The 25,026-nt window shown below is 47.7% G+C and overlaps 1 protein-coding gene and 1 long non-coding RNA gene across 5 annotated transcripts in view; one reads left to right on the forward strand and one right to left on the reverse strand.

Moving 5' to 3' along the window:
- The window catches only part of CCDC60 (coiled-coil domain containing 60), a 165,718-nt gene that overhangs the window by 101,226 nt on the left and 39,466 nt on the right, over positions 1-25,026 (forward strand). For 3 of the 4 annotated variants that reach the window (XM_082416824.1, XM_082416826.1, XM_082416827.1), the window contains exons 3-5: positions 5,858-6,028; positions 15,027-15,134; positions 23,337-23,444. In XM_082416824.1, coding sequence (XP_082272950.1) covers positions 5,858-6,028; positions 15,027-15,134; positions 23,337-23,444 — 387 coding nt within the window. The remainder of the gene's footprint in view (positions 1-5,857; positions 6,029-15,026; positions 15,135-23,336; positions 23,445-25,026) is intronic. The other variant, XM_082416825.1, reaches the window with a different exon arrangement.
- Positions 1-25,026, reverse strand: part of LOC309639554 — a 192,412-nt gene that overhangs the window by 83,327 nt on the left and 84,059 nt on the right. The window lies entirely within an intron of this gene.

The raw sequence follows: 25,026 nt of genomic DNA on the forward strand, positions 1-25,026 counted from the left end.
AAATAAGGTCACCTCTTATAACAAATGATGTATTGGTCAGCGATTTTCACCATAATGCTGTGTAACAAACTATCCTAAAACTCAGTGACTTTCAGTAAGTATTTCTTCCTTGCTCATGTGTCTGTGGGATAACTGGGGTTTGGCTGATTTAGGTTGAGATTAGCTGGGTTCAGGTCTGTTCCATGCCTTTCTTATTCTTCTGGGTTCAATGAAATAGTGGGGGTTTTTTCTTGTCATGGACCCAACCGAGCAAGCTTATTTCAAGCTTCTTTTCAAGTCATATCTACTAACATCCCATTGGCCAAAGAAGTCATATGGTGAAGCCCAAAGTCAGGATGCTGGGAGTACATTCCACCCCTGAATGTAGGGGATGGGGGAGGGAGTGAGTATTTGCTGAATGATGACCTGATCTGCCACAGGTGGTGACTTGGATTGGGTAAAACATGGTCTAAAGGAGGAAAGTGTAAGCCACCAGCTTCTCTCCTGTGGGCCTAGAGGTGAACTCTGCACAATAAGAACAGCCCAGAGATGCATAGACTCAAAGCTTTAAAGCTTCCTTCTGAATATGCTTGTGTTTGCAGCATGCAGATGGAGAGAGAAATTCTGGAATCATCCCTGCTGGCTCCCAACCCTTGCTTTGCTACTTCCCAGCTACTATGACCCTCATCATTTACTTAACCTCTTCCCTCTATTTTCTCAACTGCAGATCACACCACCCTCTCAGGACTGTTAAGCGAGTTGACAGTAATAATTGTAGCGCCCAATCATGGAGTCCTAGGTACTAGGCACTACACTAAACTCTTTACATCCACTGTCATTTAATCCTCCCAACAGCCCTTTGAGGCAAGAATGACTTTTTTCCTCGTTTGGAGATGAAGAGGCTGTGGTTTAGAGAGGTTTAAAACCTGCCTAAGGGAGTGGCAAAGTAGAGGCCCCATCCAAGAGGCTGGCCCCTCCAAGGCTTACCACTGCGTACACTGGCCCTCAGGTCTGAAGGTGCTTGGGAGTGAAACCTGCCCCTTTGGTGTGGCTCAGCTCAGCCTCACTAAGACTATTCCTATTGCCATATTGCGAATTTTTCATTCATCAGCTCACACAGGCTGATGAATGTACAGAGAACATATGTCCCTTAAATGTGAAAACCTACCCGCATGCATTGGTTAAGAGGAAGTGGCATTGGGTAGAGGAAACTTTCCGTTTTATAATCTGCTTCTTCCTCCGTTTGCCTGATGCAGTTAATTATTTGACTCCCCATTGTTCCTCCTGCCATGTTAGCCGTGGGAGTTTTACATCGTGGAAAGCAGTGAACAGGAGGCCCCGGGTGAGTGGATTTAAAGGCGAAAACTGCTCTTCCCTGCAAATAGCTCCCTTCGCGCAAATAGCCTGGTAATCAGCAATAATGATGAAGAAAATGGAGGGAACATACAAGGGAATTAAATGGGAATTTGCTAAAATACTAAGCATTTTTAAATGGGCCTCTGCAGTAACAGGGGAGCACTTCACGGTACATGGAATGAACACCCCGCAGCCTGAAGTTCCCAGAATAGGCTGGTGGGTCTGACCTGAGGGCCCAGACAACCCCTGCCCCCCCCCCTCACCCCCCCACACCACCACCTCTGTTCATCTCTCAGCCAGGTCTTTCCAGAAGATCTAACCGCTAGGAGTCTGGCTGCCTTGGTTGAAAGGGGCTGCAGTTCTACCAGAAAACTTGCTAGATTCCTCAAATTGCCAATACCAACTCCCTGATGCTTTTCTGTGAGTTATTCAGTAAGACAGGCATTTTATCACTACCCTCATCTAGAGGTTTGTTGCAGACTTGGCTTTTCACCGTGTTGTCCCTATACAGATCCTTGAAAGAAATCTCTTCTTCTTCCACCAGGAATGGCTAGGCATCACCTGAACAGCTTTTTCAAAATCTCATGGTCATTAGGAATCACATGAGGGACTGTGTTTCCCTCTTTGTGCTGGCCGCTAGGATGCTGAGGGCCAAATCTGTGCACTAGCTCATGTGTCATGGGTTTCGATACTTGTCTTACCTGATATTGTTTTCTTATTTTTTCATGTCTCCTGCCCTTCTCACTTTTAAAATTTTCTGCTCCTAATCCTTTTTGGAATAAGGGCAAAAAGAAGTCAAATAAATCTCTTAACAACCTCTTAGTTTCTACTTTTGTAGAAATAAGATAACTTAGATGCAGAGGTGAAGACTGTGAATTCTTTGAGGATGTGTTCACCTTTGTAATGCCAGTGCTTGAACAGAACCTGACACATCATAACTGCCTAGAACAGGATCTGACACAAAATAGGTGTCCAGCTCAGGGCCTGGTACATAATATTCAGGTCCCTTTTATTGACTGTGGCATGGACTTCAGCCTGTCACTTATTATAAAATTAATAAGGATTTCGTTAACCCTTGCAGTCAAAGAAAATAAAGAGTTGGGCTGTTCCATGCGTGCAGGCTTAGATATTTGATCATACTGTAACAGTTTACTAGGGCTGCTGTAACAAAGTACTACAAACTGGGTAGCTTAAACAACAGAAATTTATTGTCTCACAGTTCCAGAGGCTAGAAGTCCAAGATCAAGGTATCAGAAGGGTTGGTTCCTTCTCACGTCTGAGACAGAAAATCTGTTCCATGCCTCTCTCCTAGCTTCTGCTGACTTGCTGGCAATCTTTGGCATTCCTTGGCCTGCAGAAGCATCGCCCTGATCTCTGCCTTCATCTTCACATGGTTTTCTCTCTCCCTGTGTGTCTGTGCCCAAATTTCCCCTTTTTATATGGACACCAGTCGTATTGGCATAGGGACCCACCCTCCTCCAGTATGACCTCATCTTAACAAATGACATCTGCAGTGACCCTATTTCCAAATAAGGTCACATTCTGAGGTACTGGGGGTTGAGACTTCACCCTATGAATTTGGCTGGGGGGTGGTACACGATTCAATCCATCACATGTGCATTTCAGGATCTAGTTGGTTACAGTTTCTGCAGGGAAAGACAAAGGCTTTTGTTCAGTTACACAGTGAAATCAGAGCCCAAAGCCCACCACACTGCCTGGGTCTGCTCCAGGTGCCTGGAACCCCTCCCATTGTTGTGCGCAATGATCACACATGAGACTTCTCAGTGCCGGTCCCACCCTCTGCCTCTGAAGACTGTGGTCTGTTCTGGGACCTGAGAGGCCTTGCTGACAGCCTTCTACTCCTTGAGAGAATCTGGACAACAGGTAAAGGCGAGCCCCTAACACCGGCCAGTCAATGACAAGCCACCCAAGTTAGCCAAGGACCTGGTGGCCTATAGAATCTCCAAGTCAAGGAGAGGGGTTTCCAGGACAAGCTGGTGAGACTCCCCAGTGGAAACATCCTGACCTCCTACAAACCAGCAGACTCTGTAGTCGGACCCCACGGGGGAATCCACTACCTGGGTTCAGACCCCAGATCTGCTTCTTGCCAGCTTTTCTGACCTCACCTTTCTGGGCCTGTTTCCTCATCTGCAAATGGAAATGATAACAGTGCCCACAAGGTCGAGCTGTTGTGAGGATAAGTAAGTGAACTCACACCCAGAAGCGAGGGGCTCGCGGGAGGGCAGAACACAGAACTGCTGAGCTGCAGGGCTAAGTTCTACCACAGAGGTGAGACCACAACATTGCCCCGTTCACTGAAAAAGCCTCTTATCCAGATGACTTGCTGCACCTCAAGGGCACCCTGGATGCACTTGAGAAGTCTCATTGAGGACCGGTGGCAGAGAGGGACCTCTCCAACTGCTGGGGCTCTGAACTTGAGGATGTTAGTTGGAGTTATTAGAGATGAGCTTCTTAATGAAAGTGGTAACATCTGTTGCTTCCTAGAGTAGCACCCAATCTGGGACACAGCAGGCTTTTCTTCCTTCTCCCCTCCCCTCCCCTCCCCTCCCTCCCTCCCTCCCTCCCTTCCTTCCTTCCTTCCTTTTTCAGAGCAGATCCTTTCTGTTAAACAAAAGTCTTAGAAGACCAATATCTAAATCAGAAAAATATAATCTTTCAGGAGCACAAACTGTACTATGTGATGTCACATAACATTTTAGTCAATGAAAACGAAACTTTTCTGGATGAAAAGTTGTACTTGCCCAGGGCCTTTGCACATGCTGTTCCCGTCCCCCAGGTATCTGCATGGTTTACTCCATCACCTCCTTTACGTCTTTCCTCAGATGTCACCTTCTCAGCCAGGCCCTCGCTGACCATCGGTTTAAAATGGCACCGATCCACACCCCACCCCTGTCTCTCACTCTCCCACGTCCCTGCTTTATGCTCGTGCCTGGAACTTAGCGTGTCACCTACAGTTCACTCTGTTTCGTGTCTGTCTCTGCCCCCTGGAATAGGAGCTTCACGAGGACAGGAATGTTGTGAGCTGTTTTGTTTGCTGCTGTACCTCAGCACCTGGAGTAGCTCCTGACACACAGCGGGTATTCATTACATTTTTGTTTAATGGTTAATAATGATGCAGCTATTTAGGCAAACACACACATTTGAAATTGGGCGTGAATTAACGCAATGAAGAGTCTGACTCCATTTTTGACGGGCGACCTTTGACAGCGTTTGAGCTGCCCGCCTCCCTCCTCCCCCCACCTTTCCCTCTGCCCCGCATCTGGGCAAGCTGATAAGAAACCCAAGGTGCTCCTTGTTTTGGTGCTGGCGGGAAGCTGAGACCACACTCAAACAAGGGACCCTTCACCCCAGCCCCACTCCCAGAAAACCCTAAGCCGGCCCTCCCTTCCCCCCCGACCCTGCTCCCTCAGCTGATTGCAGACCTGCTTCGGAGCCCAGAAAGCCTCATAATGTGAGTCATGTCATTTCACACCCTTGTAGTGCGTGTGTGACGTCAGTCTTTACCTATGAACCACATTTTGAGCGAAGAGTCTCTGTGAAGTAACATAACCACGAAAAAAACAGTTGCTGTCAGACCCAGCTCCCAGATTAGCTCTGCGTTTGCTTTGTTTGTGCCACATCAAGGAAATCCTCCTCTGTGAAATTAAGGGGTTGCGCACGGTTACGGTTTTCGTTCTATCAGGTTATCTGGCAACCTCAGGATGCTCTTTGATGAGTGGATTTCAGAAGCTTGAAAGCAAGACCGCAGCACATTTTTGTTTCAAATACGAATTCCACCTCAGATCCACGGCTTGCATCCTTAAACTTAAAAATAAAAGCCCAAATGGACAGTTCAGGGCCAGTTCTGTATAATCTGGTTTCACTGTGTTCCACCAGGATACACATTCATTTGGTTTTGCACAATTTTATACATGAGGAACCTGAGAGGCTATTTTGCTGTAACGAGAACATGGGCTGGGCAGATGATGCCTGATCCTTACCCACCAATGACCGGCTGGGATGCACGTGTATCGTGTAGCATAGAGATTCAGAAAACTTTACGTGAGCTGAGAAGCAAGGTCTAAATTTAGAAAAAGATTGCTGGTGACCTTCCGGTGGCATATGTATAAGAAACTCAAATACCGCATTTCACTGAATCTGAGACACACCATGAAAAACAAAACAAAATAAAAACACTGCCAATTAAATTAGTTCTCTGGGGTGTGAATTATTATGCTCATTTCAATGTACATAGCAGAGTGCCTAGCACATAGTAGGCACTCAATAAATGTTTGTGGAGTGATGGAACTGAAACCAGGAGAGGTTAGATAATTCGTTCAAGGTCTTTGGTAAGAGGTGGGTCCATAATCCAAGCTTGGGTCTCTGTGACTTTGGGATCCTGAAGGCAGGACGTCTCCTGCTACTGGGCATGAGAGTGCCCTTCAGTGGATTATCAGTCCCAAGACGGTAAGACGTTGCATTGATCGCCAACTCATCTTCCTCTCTCTTTCTCTTTCTCCAGCATCTTGATTCAGTGGGTGAAGATGGGCCGTGGATACTTTACTATTCTGAGGGAGGAGAGTGCATTGAAAAAGAGGCAACAACAACTTCAGAGACTAAAAGAGGAAGAAAGAAATATATTCCAACCAGCCAAAAAGATGTCAGATATCCAGTATGGGGATATTCTTTTGACGTAAGTAGACACCATCACCGTGGCACCAGTGGTCTTGGGAAGGACCAACGAGAAGGAACCCTGTCTGGTTGGGTTGAGGGGTGGCAGCTGTCTCACATGGGGAGCCCCTCCTTAGGCTGGTGTCTAATGACTTCTTTCAGTCTGGCTCAACCTACCTCGCCAGCCTCACCTTCTGGTATTCAGTGAGGTATCTTCTACTACATATGTCTGTCCTCACATCCATTGCCAAGAGCTACCCAAGAAATCTTGCTGGTCCCCAGATGTGCCTCTTTCCCTCTCGTTCCAAGGCTTGTCCCTACCTCTAGGCATTTTCCCGTGCTGTTCTCTGGGCCTTAAGTGCTCTTCCCTACATCCTCTTCCAACTAAAGTTCTAATTATCATTAAAAGTCCAGCTTAAATGCTGCCCTCTCCTGATCCTTCCCAGATTTCAGCCCAACCACCTCCAGAACCCACTTGGACTCTGAATTCCCTTAACGTGTTTGCACACTACTTTGTTTTATTCCACATCGATATCCCTATTCTAGACCTTTTCCTGAAACCCCAGGTCGTAGCTCGGTATCCACCCAAAGCAAGAGGACCAAAAAAAGGTTTGTTGGTTTGTTGAATCAGTAGCCTCCCTCTTTTTGTAAAGGTCTTTCCTCTGGTTGAGAGAGGACCATCAACAGACTGGTCCATTATGAAATGCCCATGCACATAACAGTAACAATCATGCTAACAATCACAACCACAACAGTAATTTATAATGAGTGTCTACTGCGTGCTTTGTGCACGTCTTTTTGTCAAAATTTCAAAACGTTCCTATGAGATAGATACTATGATCAGCCCCATTTTAGAGATTAAGAATGAGGCTTAGTCATAATTCCCCCTATGACTAAGGTCATAGTTGGAAAGCACCCCCGTGTCCCAAACTGAGTGACACCAACATTCATGGACTGCTACATTCTGCAGAAACAAACTCCCGGAATACTTAGCTTGTGCAGACCAAATGAGGCACAAATCAGTGATGGAAAGGAGGTGCTGAAGCAGGAAGAGGGGAAATATATATGGTAGAAATGGCCTGCCGTTGCCCTATTAGAGCAGTGGTCTCAGCCCTGGCTCCACAATTAGAATCACCTGGTGCCCAGGTTGCTTCCCAGACCCATTACATCAGACCCTCCGGGGGTGTTACCCGGACATAGTACTTTTTAAAGCTCCCCTAGATAATTCCCATGTGAAGCCAAGGTTGAGAGTTACTGTGCTTGGGCTGCCTTTAGGAACCCAAATTGACATGTTGCCGGCTAAAGAGGAAATGGAATCCACAGCAGGCGATGCACCATTTCCCAAATTCTTCACAACGTTAACATAAAGAAATATGCATGTGTACGTCTTAAAAACAATGGTCCTACCAATGGAACCATACAATATGGGACCTCTTTGTGCCTGGCTTCTTTCACTTACCATAGTTTGTTTGAGGTTCATCCCAAACAGGAAGCAGATTGGTGGTTGCCAGGGGTTGAGGAAGTGGGGGGATGGAGAATGACTGCTTAATGGGTGTGGGGTCTCCTTTGGGGCTGATGAAGATATTTTGGAACTAGATTTAGGCCATGGTTGTACAGCCATCAATTCAAATGCCATTTAATTGCACCCTTTAAAACAGTTAATTTTATGTTATGTAAATTTCAACTTAATGGAAAAAAAAAAAAAGAGGGTGTTCTGGTCTGTGAGGCCCTGGGGGGGAGGTGGTAAGGGGGCTGGACACTAGTGGTTGGAGATCTTCTTAAAGCTCACGGTTCCCGGTGACTGTTGGGAACCCTGAGTGTGAGACCATGAGGGGCTGGTATATTTCTAGTCACCTTTCCCCTGAAAGTCTGGCCCTTGGGAATCCCAGCTTATTGTAAGAAGGGTCTTCTCTTTGATTCCTCATTTGTGCAGACCATGGACTATGCTTTTTCCTTGCCCTGTGAAGCTGTTAGAAGGAAAGTTAACCTTTTCTAAATTGGCAAACGTCCTTAGGACCAAAGCAGCTCCCAGGCCGCCTTACCTCTCTGGTTTCCAGTCTCTCTTTAGTTTTGGCCGAGAGATTCCCACTTCGTTGTTGGCTCTTTGCCACTCTTTTTATTTTATTTATTTTTTAAATTTATTTTTTTTTTGCTGCATTGGTTCTTCGTTGCTGCGCGCGGGCTTTCTCTAGTTGTGGCGAGCGGGGTCTACTCTTCGTTGTGGTGCGTGGACTTCTCACTGCGGTGGATTCTCTTGTTGCGGAGCACGGGCTCTAGGCGCACGGGCTCAGTAGTTGTGGCACGTGGGCTCAGTAGTTGTGGCTCACGGGCTCTAGAGCACAGGCTCAGTAGTTGTGGCACAAGGGCTTAGCTGCTCTGTGGCATGTGGCATCTTCCCGGACCAGGGCTCGAACCCGTGTCCCCTGCATTGGCAGGCAAATTCTTAACCACTGTGCCACCAGGGAAGTCCCTTTGCCCCTCTTTTTAAAAAAATATTTTGTCCTGCATTTTTGATTATTTTTACCCAAAGGGTTGGTCTAAATAAGCTAGCTTACCATTTGTGCATTCATTTATTAACTCATTCATTCATTCTGAGAGGGGAGAAAATATCTATGATTTGCAATCCCCACCACATGCCTTCCAAGGAGTGAGCATCCCAAGGAGAAGCTTTCTTTGGTGAGCAAGTGTATTCAAGTGAATACGCAGGTAGACAGGAAGAGCAGAAAGGCTTCCCTGACAGATAGAATGGAGACATTCAGGAGACGGGCCGAGAGTGTGAGCGGAAGGGACCCTTCGGAGGAGAGAAGAGAGGAAAGGCAGCCATCACTGGGAGAGAACAGAGATGTCTAATGAGGGTTTTTACAAGGTTTTGCCTTGGCTTCCAAGTAAGTGTAGGGGTGAGAATGGGAGACTACCAACCGTTTGTGTTTTGAAGACCTACTGTGTGCAGGCCTTCTGATGGCACGGAGATATGAAAAGGATTGAGGGACAGTCCCTGCCACATGCGGTGCCACAACACAGTACCATGGGGGTGCACCTGAAGTGTGCCTGTAAAGGAAAAACACTCCTCCCATGTGTTTCTCCTTTACTCTCACACCATGATCACACTCATACTTCTGACACCAGATGTATGGGTTTTTCCCCCACACCAAGCAAATGTCTGCGACACCAGCGGGGCATCCTACCATCCTATTCAGTTCCCACACTTTCTACCTGGACTTAGCATCAGATCCCACAGGTTAAGGGTTCAGTCCCACAAGACTGCCCCCACGTCAGATGCCAATCACGAGTCCCAGGTTGTCACCTGTACTTCTGACCAACCAGCTATAAATCAGGGTTCCCATGACCTCCTTCCTTGGGTTTGATAATTTTCTAGAATGGCTCACAGAACTCAGGGAAACACTGACTTACAGTTTCCTTTTTATTACATAATAAAGGGTACAGATGAACACCCAGATCAAGAAGTACATAGGGTAAGATCTGGAAGGGACCCAGGCACAGGAGCTTCTGTTCCTGTGGAGTTGGGGAGTGCCATCCTCCCATTATTTGGATGTGATCACCAACTTGGAAGCTCTCCAAACCCCATACTTCAGGGATTTTTATGGAGGCTTCATCATATAGGCATGCTCTATCATTAACTCAGTCTCCAGCCCCTCTCCCCTTCCCAGAGGACTGGGGGTGGGGCTGAGAGGTCCAAGCTTCTAATCATGGCTTGGTCTTTCTGGCGACCAGGCCCCATCCTAAAGCTATCCAGGAGCCCACCAAGAGTTGCCCCATTCCCAAAAAAAAAGACCCAGGAAATTCCAAGGGATTTGGGAGCTCTGTGTCAGGATCCAGGGTCTAAGACCAAATATTAAGACAAGAGATGCTTCTGGTACTCTTCATCACTTAGGAAATTCCAAGGGTTTTAGGAGCTCTGTGCCAGAAAGTGAGGCCAGAGACCAATATATATATATTTTTCTATTATTTCACAATGTCCTCCCACTCCACTTTAGGGGGTGAAAAGGAAATCTGGAAAGAATCCCCAGAAGTGTGACTTCTGAGCAGGATCTTTAGTGCTGAATGGGAGTTCATTGGGTGACAAAAAAAGAGGTATGGTTAGACCCATCTGTATCAGCCCGCCAGAAGTCCTGCAGCCCGCATGTCTGGTTAGAAAGGCCAGGGCTGGAGCAGGAGGGTGTGGTGGTGTTATGTATTGCCAAAATCAGAAATATGATTTTCAGAATGAAAAAAAGAAAAAAAACAGGCAAGTCATGACCTGAGCCACCTCCATCCAGCCACTCAGTGGACCCCCACTGAAGTGTCCTCACAGGACCTTGAAAAGGCGCAGGATACAGAGAAAGCCACTCAGTGAGCCGAGGGGTTCTTACCCTTTCCGTGAAGGTCCCACGAGCTCAGCGCAAGTTTTGCCCTTAGTGTCATCTAAGAGCCCGATGACCCTCTCTGAGTCTGGTACCTCTGGTGGCACTAGTCACCTGGCAGCCTTTCTCTAGAATAGAGAGAAGGAATGAACTAGTGGCTCTTTTTCGCAGGAACTTTTTGCTCAGATTATTGGGCAAACAAACAGGCGCTGGGGAAGGTGGCATCTGTAAAGATCCTCCTGTGACTGTTTAAATAGTTTGGTTGTAACGTTGCCCTTGTTTACATGGGGTTTTTAATCCATGGTCACAGAACACAATTCTTCCCTCTCCGATCCATGTTTCAGTGTGCAAGACATGATATATTTAAAGTTTAATGAGTTTAAATATACATGAGATCTTTCCTCTTGTAGACATTGGTCTGGTTATGACTTATCCAGTGGATTCTATGAGCTGTGCAAGGCTGGTCATTAAAATGAAACTGGAGGCTATTATTGCAACATAGCCATCAAATGCAGGTGGGGCGGCAGGGGTTATAAAACAGCACTGGGAGATTATCCCTACCAGTAGGGAGTAGTGGTTAAGAGCACAGGGCTGGGGTTCGCGTCCAGACTTCCCCCACACAACTGTTTCACTTTGGGCAGGTCGCTGTGCTGCTCTGAGTCTCCTCTCTCTACACCCTTATGAATGGTACCAACCTCCCAAATTTGTTATAAGGATTAAAAGAAACAACGCTTAGCACAGAGCCTGGCATATGAGATGTACTTAGTAATTGCTAGCTATTATCATGCAGTGAAATGAATTTGATCTCTCTGGCCCTCAATTACTTAAAACCCTCAGATCTATGGCTAAAAATTGTAATTTCCAGGCAGGCTAGAAGGCATCTCACATGTAAGAGCTATGTTCTATAAATATAATTCCAATCACAGAATTATCAAAAATACCAGTGTTCATTTAGAACTGCTTTTTTTTTTTTTTTTTTTATAAATTTATTTATTTATTTTTGGCTGCATTGGGTCTTCGTTGCTGCACGCGCTTTCTCTAGTTGTGGTGAGCGGGTGCTACTCCCCGTTGCGGTGCGCGGGCTTCTCACTGCGGTGGCTTCTCCTGTTGCGGGCACAGCTCTAGGCTTGCGGGCTTCAGTAGTTGTGGCTCGCGGGCTCTAGAGCGCAGGCTCAGCAGCTGTGGCACACCGGCCCAGTTGCTCCGCGGCATGTGGGATCCTCCCCGACCAGGGCTCGAACCAGTGTCCTCTGCTTTGGCAGGCGGATTCTCAACCACTGCGCCACCAGTGAAGCCCCTAGAACTGCTTTTTTAACACAGTATTTGATCCTGTGCATTCTAAAAGCAAAAGGGATTTCCCCCCCTCCCCTGGATCTAAGACCATAGGATAAGTTCTTTTAGACCAAAGTTTTAAGTCTGACAAACTATGTAGGGAAAAAAGAAAATCAAGCATGTCCCCAAAGATTCCGGCCTGCAAGCAGTCTTTCCCACTGTGTTCAATGACCTCATTTCTCAGCTGCAAGTTCAGCGAAAAAGGCAAAAAAAACAACGAATAGAATTTGTCTTATGTTTGCAGTTGAGAGGAGACATAAAACAAGAGATTAAGGAGTGTAAAAGCTGGGTTAATTTCCCCGTATTCTAAACCACTGGGTTGAGCCAGTAAGCCTGGGCATGCCAACATATTGGCTTGTGGTTTCCTCAGCTCTAGGGTTGAATAAAGAGCCTGTGGAAATGGAAAGCAGGGGACCTAGATTCTGGTCCTATTTTTTAGGTAGCTCTGTGACCCCAAGATTGTCCTCAAATTCCCAGGAGGAAGGTGACTTCCTAATGGGTGCCTCCACCTCCTCTGGCTCCCTCTGTCTCCTTGCCCCACGCTAAGCCAGAGCGAGCTTTCCAAACGTAAACCACTCCCAGTTTAAAATCCTCAATGGCCACCATTCTTTATGGGATAAAGACAAAAGTCTGAGCAGGGGCTACAAGGCTCTGGATGGGCTAGCCCTTGGCTTCCCCTCCAGCCACACTGCCCCCTCTCCCTCCTCCCCAGGGCCTCTCCCTCCGCCCTCTGCCTACTGAATTCCCATTCAACCTGCAGATCTCAGCGCAATATTTACTTCTGTGCCAGTTACTGTTGCTGTGAGCAACCACTCCAAAACCTATTAACTCAAGACAGCAAACATCTATCTCACTCACAAATCTGCCATTTGAGTAGGGTTAAGTGGGGAAGGATTCAGCACTAGCCGGGGCAGCTCAAAGTGTCTGTTTCCAAGAGGGCTCATCTGCACGGGTGGCACCTTGGGGCTGGCTGTCGGCTCTGAGCTCATCCAGGACTGAGACCCAGCGGTCTTGGTCCCCCTCCCTATGAGCCTCTTCACAGGCTGCCAGCTTCCTCCCAGCATGGCGGTGCCTGGGTGCTAAGAGTGATCTTGCCAAGACATAAGAAGGAAAAGCTGCCAGTTCCTGGAGCCGGGACCCAGAAATTGGCATCCCACCACTTCTGACACATTCTATTGGCCCAGCCACTCAGAAAGCCAAGAGTCCAGGGGAATGGGAGCTATAAAGCCACCTTCCCATTAGAAGAAACTTGAGGCGCATGTTTCTAAATTGACATAGCTCCCTCCAGGAAGTATTCCCTGGCTCCATTTCAGCCAAATTCTCCGTTTGGGTCTGTCAAAGCACCACACACTCTCCAACTCAGCCTTATCACAGCTGTGTTTGTGTAAAGCCCATCTCCCCCACGAGGCTCTTAAGCTCCGGAGGGGAGGGGCTGGATCTGTCTCCATCACCGCACCTACAGCCCCCAGCGCAGAGATGTTCCATAGATATGGGTAGACATGAATGAATCAGGGAGCCCGTCAGTGATTCAATCAGTATTAAAGTACTCAGGCTGAGAAACTACAGGGCTTTAAAGGAGCACACTGGTAGCATAAATACGTAAGGCAAGCTGGGAGTGAGATGCCAGGGGTTTTTGAGTCTCAGGCAACCCAAGATGAACACACCTCGTGCAAAGTGGGCAGCGATCTTGACCTTGGGCCTCACCCAACTCTTACTCAGAGTGGCAAGAACTTTGGAGTCTTCAAGAACCAAAGCTTTTCCATTTTTATGTGACATCTCCCAATTTTAAAATATAGAGAGTCAATTCCATTACACACACAGTAGGCTTATTAAAACATGTCTATGGGCTAAATTTGGTCATGGGCAAAAAAGTATATACCTTGTGACCCAGACATGCCAAAAAGGAAAAAAAAAACAAACCCCGTTTTCTCTGACTGACATGACTTACTCCATGATGGTGTTGAAAAGAAAAACTTAACTGTGGTATTAAATGTAACTTAATATTTTTCACTTTGAAACAGTCTTTTTTGGATAAATGTCCAGTGGTTTCAAAGCTGAACTGCCTGTTTGGGCTGTTTCTCTCCTCTCTAAGCATCCCTTACCCCCGCCCCCCGCTTCCCCCAGATGGTTTTGGCTTCAGAGGAAGCGTCTGTATTCTCTGGGGGGCAGGGGATGGGCTTCAGGAGAGATATGCCTGGTCGTGGCTGATCTTTTGGGGCGCACTTGTGCCGACTTCTGAAGCTCGAGATCCCCACGTCTCACGGCTGATTCATCCAGCCAGTGAGTCAGCGGTCTGTGGAGTTGGGAGAAGCCCCTTTAAGGAAAGGCCCGCAAATAAGAGCCGCTGACTCCAGGCAGTTCCTGCCCGGTGTGCATCCCGCCATTTCCACTTCCCACCATCCCTGTCGCTAGGACCCTGGGTGCCAGCCACCCTCCTCTCTCAAGCTGAAATTATTGTAATACTTCTCACTGGTCTCCTTGCCCTCCACTCCCACCATCGGCCATGAGTCCTTGAACTGGTCTGCAAGGCCCCCATTCTCTCTCCATCCTTCCCTCCCTCCTCTCTCTCTTGCTCACTCCACTCCAGCCACACGTGCTTCCTTGCCGTCTCTAAAACACCATCCCACCTCAGGACATTTGCACCTGTTGCTCCTTCTCTCCAGAATGCTCTGCCCCCAGACATCTGAATGGCTCACTCCCTTCCACTGCAGATTTTTATCAAATGTCACCTTCTCGGTGATAACTTCCCCAATCACTCTATGTAAAATTGCAAGCCCCAGCTCTCCCAGCCCTTCTGAGCCCCCTTCTCTTTTTTCTGCCCATCGCACGTGTCACTGTCTAGTGGGGGTGGAGGTGGGAATGGGTCAGCAAACTCCAGCTCATGGGCCAAATCCAGCCCCCAGGCTGGTTTTGTAAATAGAGTTTTATTGGGACCCTGCCATTTGCTTATTGCTTACATTCTGTCAATGGCTTTCCTGCTCCTAAGTAGTCATGACATAGACCGAATGTCCCACAACATCATAAATATTTGTCTAGCCAGATAAGAAAACATATCTGACCGCTAGTCTAGTATACCAGTATACCACACAGCTGCCCGATTTATCTTATTTGCTCCTTCGTGGGATTATGTGTTCCATGAGAGAAGGGGGTCTAATATGCTCTGCTTACTGGCTGCATCTAGAACCTTCATCTCTCCAGCGGGAGTTACTGCCTGGCCCATAGTAGGTGCCCAGTGATATTTGCCAGATAACCCCTGGCGAGAGAAGAGGGCATTTAAAACTGCTTCTGCTCGTTCACTCTGCTGCTCTCGTTCTGCTTCACCTTCAGCACGTACGGGGACGAGAAGATGAAGAAGGTGGGGATGGGAGGCCTCCTGCGTCCATTCACCCCCGTGCACAGCTGCATCATTGCGCCCTCGCTGCCTGAGGCTCACATGTAAGTAGTCCCACCTCTGGCTCATCTGCTTATCATGCGAAGAAGCCAAGGTCAAATGACTCAGACAGCTGGGAGCTGTTCCTTTGTCCTCTTGAGAGGGGGGAGCCTGGGGCCAGCAGTGTTATGTGGTGTATAAAAATAACAGAAAGCAAACATGGGGGCTTAGAGCTAAGTGGCAATCCAGCTGGGACTGAGTCATTCCATTCCTTACCACACCAGACGCACTAATGTCAAATAGTTTGCAAAGCCTGATAAAATCTGTCTGCAGCGTGCGCCTAGCAGATGTCTCACCCAGGGCTCCGGGGACATGTTTTCCCCAAGACTCAAGGAGCTATTTCCCAGAGAAGCCCCTGCCGCCTTCTGAGCCGACCCCAGGCAGAAACTCATCATTGCGTGATGTAACAGGGGCTAACCAACCCTCCAAAGAATACTTGGGCTTTCCAAAACCTTGACATCTTGTTCCCCTCCTATCTGTTCCAGAGAATTCTAAGGCCAGCTTTTTCTTTTTCACTAGTTAGCACTTTCCAACTGGGAGATTTCAGGCACAGAGATAGAAATTGACTGTAAGGCAGGATTAGGATTGCTCAACCTCGGCACTATTGACATTTGGGGACAAATACTTCTTTGTTGGGAAGGACTGTCCTGTGCACCGTAGGATGTTTAGCACCATTCATGGCTGCCACCCCCTAGTGCCAGTAGCACCTCCCTCCCCAGTTGTGACAACCAAAATGTCTCCAGAGATTGCCAAATGCCCCCTGGGGGCAGAATCACACCCATACCCCCAGCCCTCCCATATAAGAACTACTTTAGGGCAATGAACATGGTGCACTGGATTCTGTCTGCTCATTTGTCAACTATTTATTAGGCCCCTACAGTGTGCACAATAAAAATGGCACTACTGACTGCTCTGTGGGCTCTGTCTCAGTCCTCTCAGCAGCCCTTTTGTGTAGGTGTATTATTATCCCATCCCTGCAGACGAGAGAGCAGAAGCTCAGAGAGGTGTACTAGCCTGCCCAAGGTCACAGAGCTCAGCGTGTTGCTGCACTGGGGTTTTAAGCCAAGTGTGTCTGACTTCAGAGCCTGACCTCTCACCACCACACACGACACAGAAGGTATATCCCAAGGCTTTACCTTTGAGGAGCTAGTGATATATTTGGACAGCCAAGTCTCATGTACTTGAAGAGTGAAATAATGCAGGAATGAAACTGTAAGACAAGATGGCAGATCCTTAATGAGAGCACTTAGTTCGTGGGTGGAAGATGGCACCATCACCACCACCATCATCATCCCTATCACCACCACCACCACCATGTATTTGGACACATTCCTATCCCTTACTAATATTTCAGCTTTTGATGAGCCCCACTCCATACTCTCCTCCTATCTCCCTTTGATGAATATTATGACTGGCTTCTTCATACACTTATTTGTTCAGGGACATTCCAACTGGCAGCCTCAGCTTGATGTTCTTAAAACATCTCCTTGCAAAAGTAGTCTTTGCAGTTTCTCGTAACGTCCCATGGAAAAACTTGTGCTTTTGCCTTTCTTTTCCATGGACAAGCCCTCTGAAACCAAATGGTGTAAATCAGTGGTTCTTAGGCTTTCACTTGCATTTGAATCATCTGGGGCTCTGGGCTTGGGTGCGGGGATAGCAAAATAAGGAGCTGCCTGGGAAAATGCATATTCCTAGGCCCCACGCCCATTTCCTTTGGTCTGAGCAAACTGAGGTTTAAATCAACTGTGGACGTGACTGGAGAGTTTCTTGCTCATCCTCCTTCAGTGCCACATGGGGAAACTGAAGCCCAGAGAGAAGACAGAACCTGCCAAAATGCTCACAACAGGAATTATGATCTCCTGACTCTTAAGTCAGACCTTTGTATCAAGTTTGTTAGATGATGATGATGGTGATGGGGGTGATTATCACAGTGGTGGTTGTTACTATTCGTTATGCCCTAGACCAGGGATCAGCAACCTTTTTCTTAAAGGGACAGACAGTAGATATTTTAGGCTTTGCAAACCAGATGGTATCTCTCGCAACTACAGTCATCCCTAGGTGTCTGCGGGGGATTGGTTCCAGGACCAATCGGTTCCAGGACCCAGGTATCTGCCGATACCAAAATCTGTGATGCTCGAGTCTTTTATGAGTATGAAATGGGGTAGTGCTGTCGGCCCTCTGTATCCACAGATGCAGAGGGTCAACTGTACTTTACCTTGTTGTCGCAGCAGGAAAGCTACAATGAATGGATGTGCCCGTGCTCCAGTAAAGTTTTATTTGCAAACAAAGGCACACACTCCTTCTCTAGATTGAAGGCTGCCCCTTCTTCTCCTCGGCTGTTCAAAGGCTCTGGCTGCATCTGATGATGGTATCGGCATCTATTGCTGTATTACAGACCACCTCGAGGTGGAGTGGCTTAAAACAGCAGCCATTTATTCTTGTTCAAAGTCTGCAGGTCAGCTGGGTGGTTCTGCTCGTCTCATCAGTTCACCTGGTCCTGGCTGGGCTTGCATCTGTGTGTGGTAAGCTGGAGGCTGGCCCATCTAGGGTGGCCTCATGCCCAGGTCTGTTGGTTGGTTGGTTGGTTGTTGGCTAGGGTGGCAGGAGTGACTGTCACTGTCATCATACAGCAGGCTAGCTGGGCTTGTCCCGTGGCTGCCAGGAAGGGTTCCAAGGACAAGAGCCTAAGCACTCAAAGCCTCTGAAGGCTTAGGCTCAGAATGGACCCAAGGACCTTTCCACCCCATTCTGTTGGCCAAAAAAGACATCAGGCCTGCCCAGATACAAGCGATGCGGAAAAGAAAGATTCCACCGCCTGGTGAGAGAGATGCTGAATCACCTTGTGAAGTGCACGGATGCAGGGAGGAGTGGGGAATCCGAGCAGTTTTATCATCATTCTACCGAAAGGCATCAGGGCAGAGCCTGCCTGGTCAGTTCTCAAATTCTCAGTCTTCACATCAGCCGAGGTGGATCCGAGCCTGGTCAGTCCCTTCAAGACCAGTGCGATTGATCCCCAAACCAGCTGAAGATTCTGAATTGACTGTTTGGGGATCAATTCAATCATGCCAAGGAAGACTGGACCTTTATATTTAAAAACAAAAAGAGCTGGGGCACAGTCTGTAGGAAGGAGGACAGCCCCTCCTTTCCTCTCGGAGATGACTGGCCTGTCCTTACAGCCCTTCCTGAGCGACTGTGCAACAAAACAGTGCCTGCAGCCACTGTCTGGGTTTGCCCTTGGCAGTCAGCATGGGGGCTTTGTAGCATTTGCTGATTTCTCTTGGTAAAAGTTTTGAAAAAATGTTGTTTTTTTCTCAGGGATATTGACCCCCACTCGTATTCTGGTTGGTACAGCAGTTTCAACAGAGAGGGCTATTCAGATGCACTGACCGCTAGGTGCTCCCCCAGAGTTCTGAGCACAGGAATCTTAGAAGCAGGCTTTGTGCACCCTGGTCAGCGTTTTCATCTATCATGCCCCACATTTAAGAAAATAAATGCTTTCTCTTTTAATTTGACAAAATCCAAGGTATTGCGCTTTGACCTGATATACAATCATTATGAGAAAGGAGCGATTTCTATCAAGCATGTTTCTGGGGACCCTTTCTTTCTCCCTTTCTTTCCTTCTCCCTTTCTTTCCTTCTCCCTTCCTTTCTTCCTTCCTTCCTTCCTTCCTTCCTTCCTCCCTCCCTCCCTCCCTCCCTTCCTTCCTTCCTCTCTCTCTGTCTCTCTCTTTCAGTTTGCTTCACTGCATGTTAGATGAGAGATCATTGGGTTTGAGGCACTGTATTTTTTCATTAAGACCTTATTTTTTTAGAGCGGATTTAGGTTCAGATCAAAATTGAGGGGAAGGTGCAGAGATTTCCCATTTCCCTCCTGCTTCCCCCATTGTCGACATCCCCCACCGGAGTGGGACGTTAGTTACAACTGATGAAGCTACACCGACACGTCATAGCCACCTGCAGTCCCTAGTTTGCATTAGGGTCCTCTCTTGGTGTTGTATATTCTGTAGGTTTGGATGAAAGTATAACGACATGTATCCATCCACTCACGTATTATACAGAGTATTTTCACTGCCCTAAAAATCCTCTGTGCTCTGCCTGTTCATCCCTCTCCCCCTCCCCGCCCTGGCAACCACTGATCCTTTTACTGTTTCCATAGTTTTGTCCTTTCAGAGCATCATATTGTTGGAATCATAAAGTATGTAGCCTTTTCAGATTGGCTTCTTTCACTTAGTAATATGCTTTTGAGGTTTCTCCTTGGCTTTTCATGGCTTAGTAGCCCATTTCTTTTTCACGCTGAATAATCGTCCATTGTCTGGATATACCATAGTTTATTTATCCATACATCTCTAAAGGCTGCTTCCAATTTTTGGCAGTTACGAACAAAGCTGCTATAAACATCTGTGTGCAGGTTTTGTAAGGCACTTTCTATAAGCAGAGAAAAAGGTCCAGACCCATTGGATGAAACCCTCTTCTGCTGAAAAGGGCGTGAGGGCTCTACCCTGTAATAAGAGACATCAACACTGTATTAAAGCACAGATTCAGGAACTGGACTGTCTGGGCTTAGATTCCAGCTCTGCTGCTTGCTGCCTTTTTTGACCTTGGATAAGTTATATGACCTCAATTTCTTCATCTGAAAAATGGGAATACTAATAGTACCTTCCTCACAGTGTTGTTATAAGAATGACTTTAATTAATGGATGTAGAGCACTTAAAACAGTGTCTGGCACAGAGTAAGCGCTCTGTGGGAAGTGTTTACTATTATTGTTATTTTGCTGTTGTTGGTACTATTCTTTGTTATCTCTGTGGTTGTGCATATGAGAATTGTGCCCAAATTATCAGCTCTGGAAAGCGTCAGATCCAAACCAGTTTATTCCCGCCATCTCCCATTCAGTAACCAGAAATGTATTGAGCCTACTCTGCGCATACCTGTGATGGACAAGACTCTGTAGCTCACAGGCTTGTGGGCTGCAGAGACAAGTAAACAGGTAGTTACAAGAGAGCAGGGACAAGGGACAGAGGGACACATTGTAGGGTGGGGGGGTGCTTTAGAACCTCTTCGGAGAGAGGATGCTCGAAAAATCAAGGAAGGCTTCCTGCTGGAGGCGACATCCGAGCTGAGACCCAATCACGGAGAGGCAGAGGAGGAGGAAAGGGAATGTGTATCAGGAGCAGAGAACAGTGCCAAGCACCTTGCCTCACTTTCTCTAGAACAATTACTGCCATTATACAGATGAGAAAACTGGGGCTCAGGGAAATGAAGTAATTTGGCCAAGACCACATAGCTAGTAAATGGCAAAGCTAGGATTTTAACCCAGTGCAAAGAGAGTACGTATGGTGAGCTTGCGCTATGGAGCAGAATTTCACCAGGCTGCAGGTGGCGGCGCAGGGGTGAGAGAGGAGACTCGAGGCTGGGGAGATGGATGCGAGTCTCCCATGGGATGGGGTGTTGGTTTGCCAGGGCTGCCATAACAAAACCCCACAGACTGGGTGGCCTAAACAACAGAAATGTATTCTCTCACAGATCTGGAGGCTGGAAGTTCAAGATCAAGGTGCCCACATGCTGGTTTCTACTGAGTCGTTTCTTCTTGGCTTTCAGAGGGCTGCTTTCTCGCTCTGTCCTCACACGCTCTTTCCTCTGTGAACGTGTACCCCAGTGTCTCTCCGTGGTCACGGCTCCTCCTCTTCTAAAGACACCAGTCAGATTGGGTTAGGACCCATCCTCTTGGCCTTATTTTAACCTCATCACCTCTTTAAAGGTCCCCAATACAGTCACGTTCTAAGGTACTAGAGATTAGGACTTCAGCATATGAACTTCGGGACATAACTCCGTCCATAGCAGATGGTTTAGGGAGTCTGAAGATTTTAAGCAAGGGAGGGAGAGGGCCAGGTTTGTGCCCGTTCCTGTCACCTGCAGAAGTGAGTCTGATGCTCACATGCCTCTCGTCCCCCTGTGACAAAGCAGATCCCACCTCGCCAGTTAACTCCCTTACCCGTCCCTCCCCACCCGCACTGGACACAACGGAACGCCCAGGCCTGCCAGGGCTCTGAGTCGTGAACAGAAAAGGGGGCGTCTCCCTGGGCTTTTCGCAACTTCCTGGGGTCACAGTGAGGGTACAGGGAGGTGTCTGCACAGGGCTGGGCACATGGTACAGCCACTGCTACTGTTGGTACCCAGAGCTGCCAAAATGCACTTACCTGTAGGGACCAAGATGGTGTAAAGGGGGAAGACACAGACAGAACTGGGAGGGCTGTGGGCTGGCGGGTCCTTTAAATTAGAAGTGAGGGATGAGTGGGTGCTTATTATTAGAAAATAACTTGTGGATGGAAAAAAAAGGAAGGAAGGCGCTCTAGATGAAAAAAAGAGAGACAGAGCTGCTGACTCTAGTTTTCCTAAGACCCGGTGGACACGGCCGCCCCAGAGCATGGGGGCAGAGGAGTGGGGTGCATGGAGGCAGCTCCCCTGCAGGCAGAGTGGCATGGGTGCCTCTCAAGGGGCTCTCCGGGATACCCCTGCGCCCGCTCCACACTTGAGCCCCAGGGCTCGGACTCCACCTTCTGAGCTGGGGCCTTCCTGGAAGCTGGAGGGTGGATTCCTGCCTGCCCCTCTGAGCACAGGCCCAGGAGCCCTGGGGAGTATCGATCAATACAGGAGCAGTTTCAGAGAAGAGCAATTACACAGGTTGGTAATGGAGGCATCTGGCCCGTTAGTGTAAGTGGAGAAATCATGCAGGGAGGGGCTGGCTAGTTAGGACTCCCCCCTCATTTATTTCCAGGAAGAATGCAGGCAGCAGGTTAACCCTCTCCTGACCTTGCTCTCGGGGTGGCCACTCATTTGGCCCCATCAGCACCGCAAACAGTAAGAGCTCGGTCCACAAAAGCACCGTCTCTGGGATTAAACAGATGCGGGTTCAAATCCTCACTAATCCTAGCGTGACCTCAGGCAACTCTACCTCTCCGAGTCCCTTGTCTGCAAAGAGGACGGAAAAAAGGCACCCTTCTTATAGGGTTGTCGAGAGCATTGAATGGGATATTCAGGCCCCATCTCTGTCACCAACAAGCTGTGTGACCTGGAGCAAACCGATGGCCCCTCTCTGAGCCTCAGTTTCCTCTTCTCTAAAATTCAGATAATGATTCCTATCCGGCAGGGTTTGGGGAGAAATAAATAACATGTGTCAGGTGTCCTACCCAAAGCCTGGCTCATCGTAATACAGAATGCCCCCCAAATCAGAAAATACAGGTTAGACCTATTTTTTTTTTTTTAATTAATTAATTATTTATTTATTTATTTATTTATTTATTTATGGCTGTGTTTGGTCTTCGTTTCTGTGCGAGGGCTTTCTCTAGTTGTGGCAAGCGGGGGCCACTCTTCATCGCGGTGCGCGGGCCTCTCACTGTCGCGGCCTCTCTTGTTGCGGAGCACAGGCTCCAGACGCGCAGGCTCAGTAATTGTGGCTCACGGGCCTAATTGCTCCGCGGCATGTGGGATCTTCCCAGACCAGGGCTCGAACCCGTGTCCCCTGCATTGGCAGGCAGATTCTCAACCACTGCGCCACCAGGGAAGCCCTAGACCTATTTTTAAATGGTGTTTTAGTTACATTTTCAAATCATGTGTTCAATGTGGTTTTCCTCAACATCCAGCTACATTTGGGGGCAAAGGATTTATACATTTAAAGCAGTGGGTCTAGTTGTTAATTGGGGTGGAGAGAAAGTACAATAAATACACTAGTTTCCTTGTGTTTCTGGACGTTTTGGACTCTGCTAGTGTATTTATTGTATTTTTGTCAGATGAAGAATGGGATGCCTGTAGGATGTTAATTTCCTTCAGTCCTCTCGTTTGCCTGAATCAAGTCCTCTACCTGTGGGACACCCTCCCTTGTCCCTTCCCACTGTGCATGCAAATCCCCAGTAACTGGCATAGGGTCACCTTGTGTCAGATCACAGCTCTGCCGCCTCCTGGCCCAGTGACCTGCACAAGTTCCTCACCTCTTCTGAGCCTCAGTTCCCTCATCTGTAAAATGGGGCCAATAAATAGCTCAGGAGCCCATTGGGAAAGTTTAATGCTGGTGCGTGGGAAATGCTGCCACACGCCTGGAGCCTGGAGACAGCTCTCCAGCTGGGAGCCAGCACCACTCCTGTCTCTGTCGCCACTGTTGTGAAGAATGTTATTCTAACAGGAGCCCCCGGGGCTTCCTCCCTCTGTCTTTGCAGTGAGCCCATCTTCCGCCAGCTCTGTGCCCTCCACTGGCTCCTGGAGGCCCTGACTATCGACCACAATCACCACACCATGAAGCCTGTGATCACCTGCTGGAATCCGAAGTAGGTCTCAGCCCTTCCACCTGCCGTGTAACTAGCAAGAGACTGGGCCGTGGGGAAGGAAGCTCCCATGGGTTCGCTTCCTCCTACTGCTGTTTCTTGGTGGGTGGGTTGCTTTAGGAGTGCTTCTATGTGGGGTCCAAACAGGGGTGAGCTGGAGCCAGGTCATACGGGTCATGCGGTGGTGACAGCCCCCCGTGCATCCCTCCCAGCATCTCTCCCCAACTCCACATCGGAAGCTTGAAATGAATCAGCCACGGTGGGAGTATTTATACCACAGAAACTGGCCAGCTAGCCCAGCCCCGCCCTGGAAGCACAGCTAGATCTCTCTCCAGCTCTCTTCTTGGACCATGTCTCCCCAACGCTATTCCTCATTTGTTCCTCTTCTTCTTCCTCCTCTCCCGCTCCCTTTTACTCCTCCCATTCTCCATGTTTTTGTGTTTTCCCTTTCTCTCAAAGTTTTGCTATGTGTCTTTTTTTTTTTATTATTAACATCTTTATTGGAGTATAATTGCTTTACGGTGTTGTGTTAGTTTCTGCTGTATAACAAAGTGAATCAGCTATATGCATACGTATATACCCATATCCCCTCCCTCTTCCGTCTCCCTCCCACCCTCCCTATCCCAGACCTCTAGGTGGTCAAAAAGCACCGAGCTGATCTCCCTGTGCTATGCAGCTGCTTCCCACTAGCTAGCTATTTTACATTTGGCAGTGTATATACGTCAATGCTACTCTCTCACTTCATCCCAGTTTACCCTTCCCCCTCTCCATGTCCTCAAGTCCATTCTCTACATCTGTGTCTTTATTCCTGTCCTGCCCCTAGGTTCATGAGAACCATTTTTTTTTTTAGATTCCATATATATGTGTTAGCATACGGTATTTGTTTTTCTCTTTCTGTCTTACTTCACTCTGTATGACAGACTCTAGGTCCATCCACCTCACTACGGATAACTCAATTTCGTTTCCTTTTATGGCTGAGTAATATTCCATTGTATATATGTGCCACATCTTCTTTATCCATTCATCTGTTGATGGACATTTAGGTTAGTCCCATGTCCTGGCTATTGGAAATAGTGCTGCAGTGAACATTGTGATACATGACTCTTTTTGAATTATGGTTTTCTCAGGGTATATGCCCAGTAGTGAGATTGCTGGGTCATATGGTAGTTCTATTTTTAGTTTTTTAAGGAGCCTCCATACTGTTCTCCATAGTGGCTGTATCAATTTACATTCCCACCAACAGTGCAAGAGTCCACACCCTCTCCAGCATTTATTGTTTGCAGATTTTTTGATGATGGCCATTCTGACTGGTGTGAGGTGATACCTCATTGTAGTTCTGACTTGCATTTCTCTAATGATCTTGCTTTGATTTATGTCAAAGAGTGTTCTGCCTATGTTTTCCTCTAAGAGTTTTATAGTGTCTGGCCTTACATTTAGGTCTTTAATCCATTTTGAGTTTATTTTTGTGTATGGTATTAGGGAGTGTTCTAATTTCATTCTTTTACATGTAGCTGTCCAGTTTTCCTAGCACCACTTATTGAAGAGGCTGTCTTTTCTCCATTGTATATTCTTGCCTCCTTTATCA

Source organism: Balaenoptera physalus (assembly GCF_965194825.1).
Source record: "Balaenoptera physalus genome assembly, chromosome: 12".
NCBI classification, from domain to species: domain Eukaryota; kingdom Metazoa; phylum Chordata; class Mammalia; order Artiodactyla; family Balaenopteridae; genus Balaenoptera; species Balaenoptera physalus.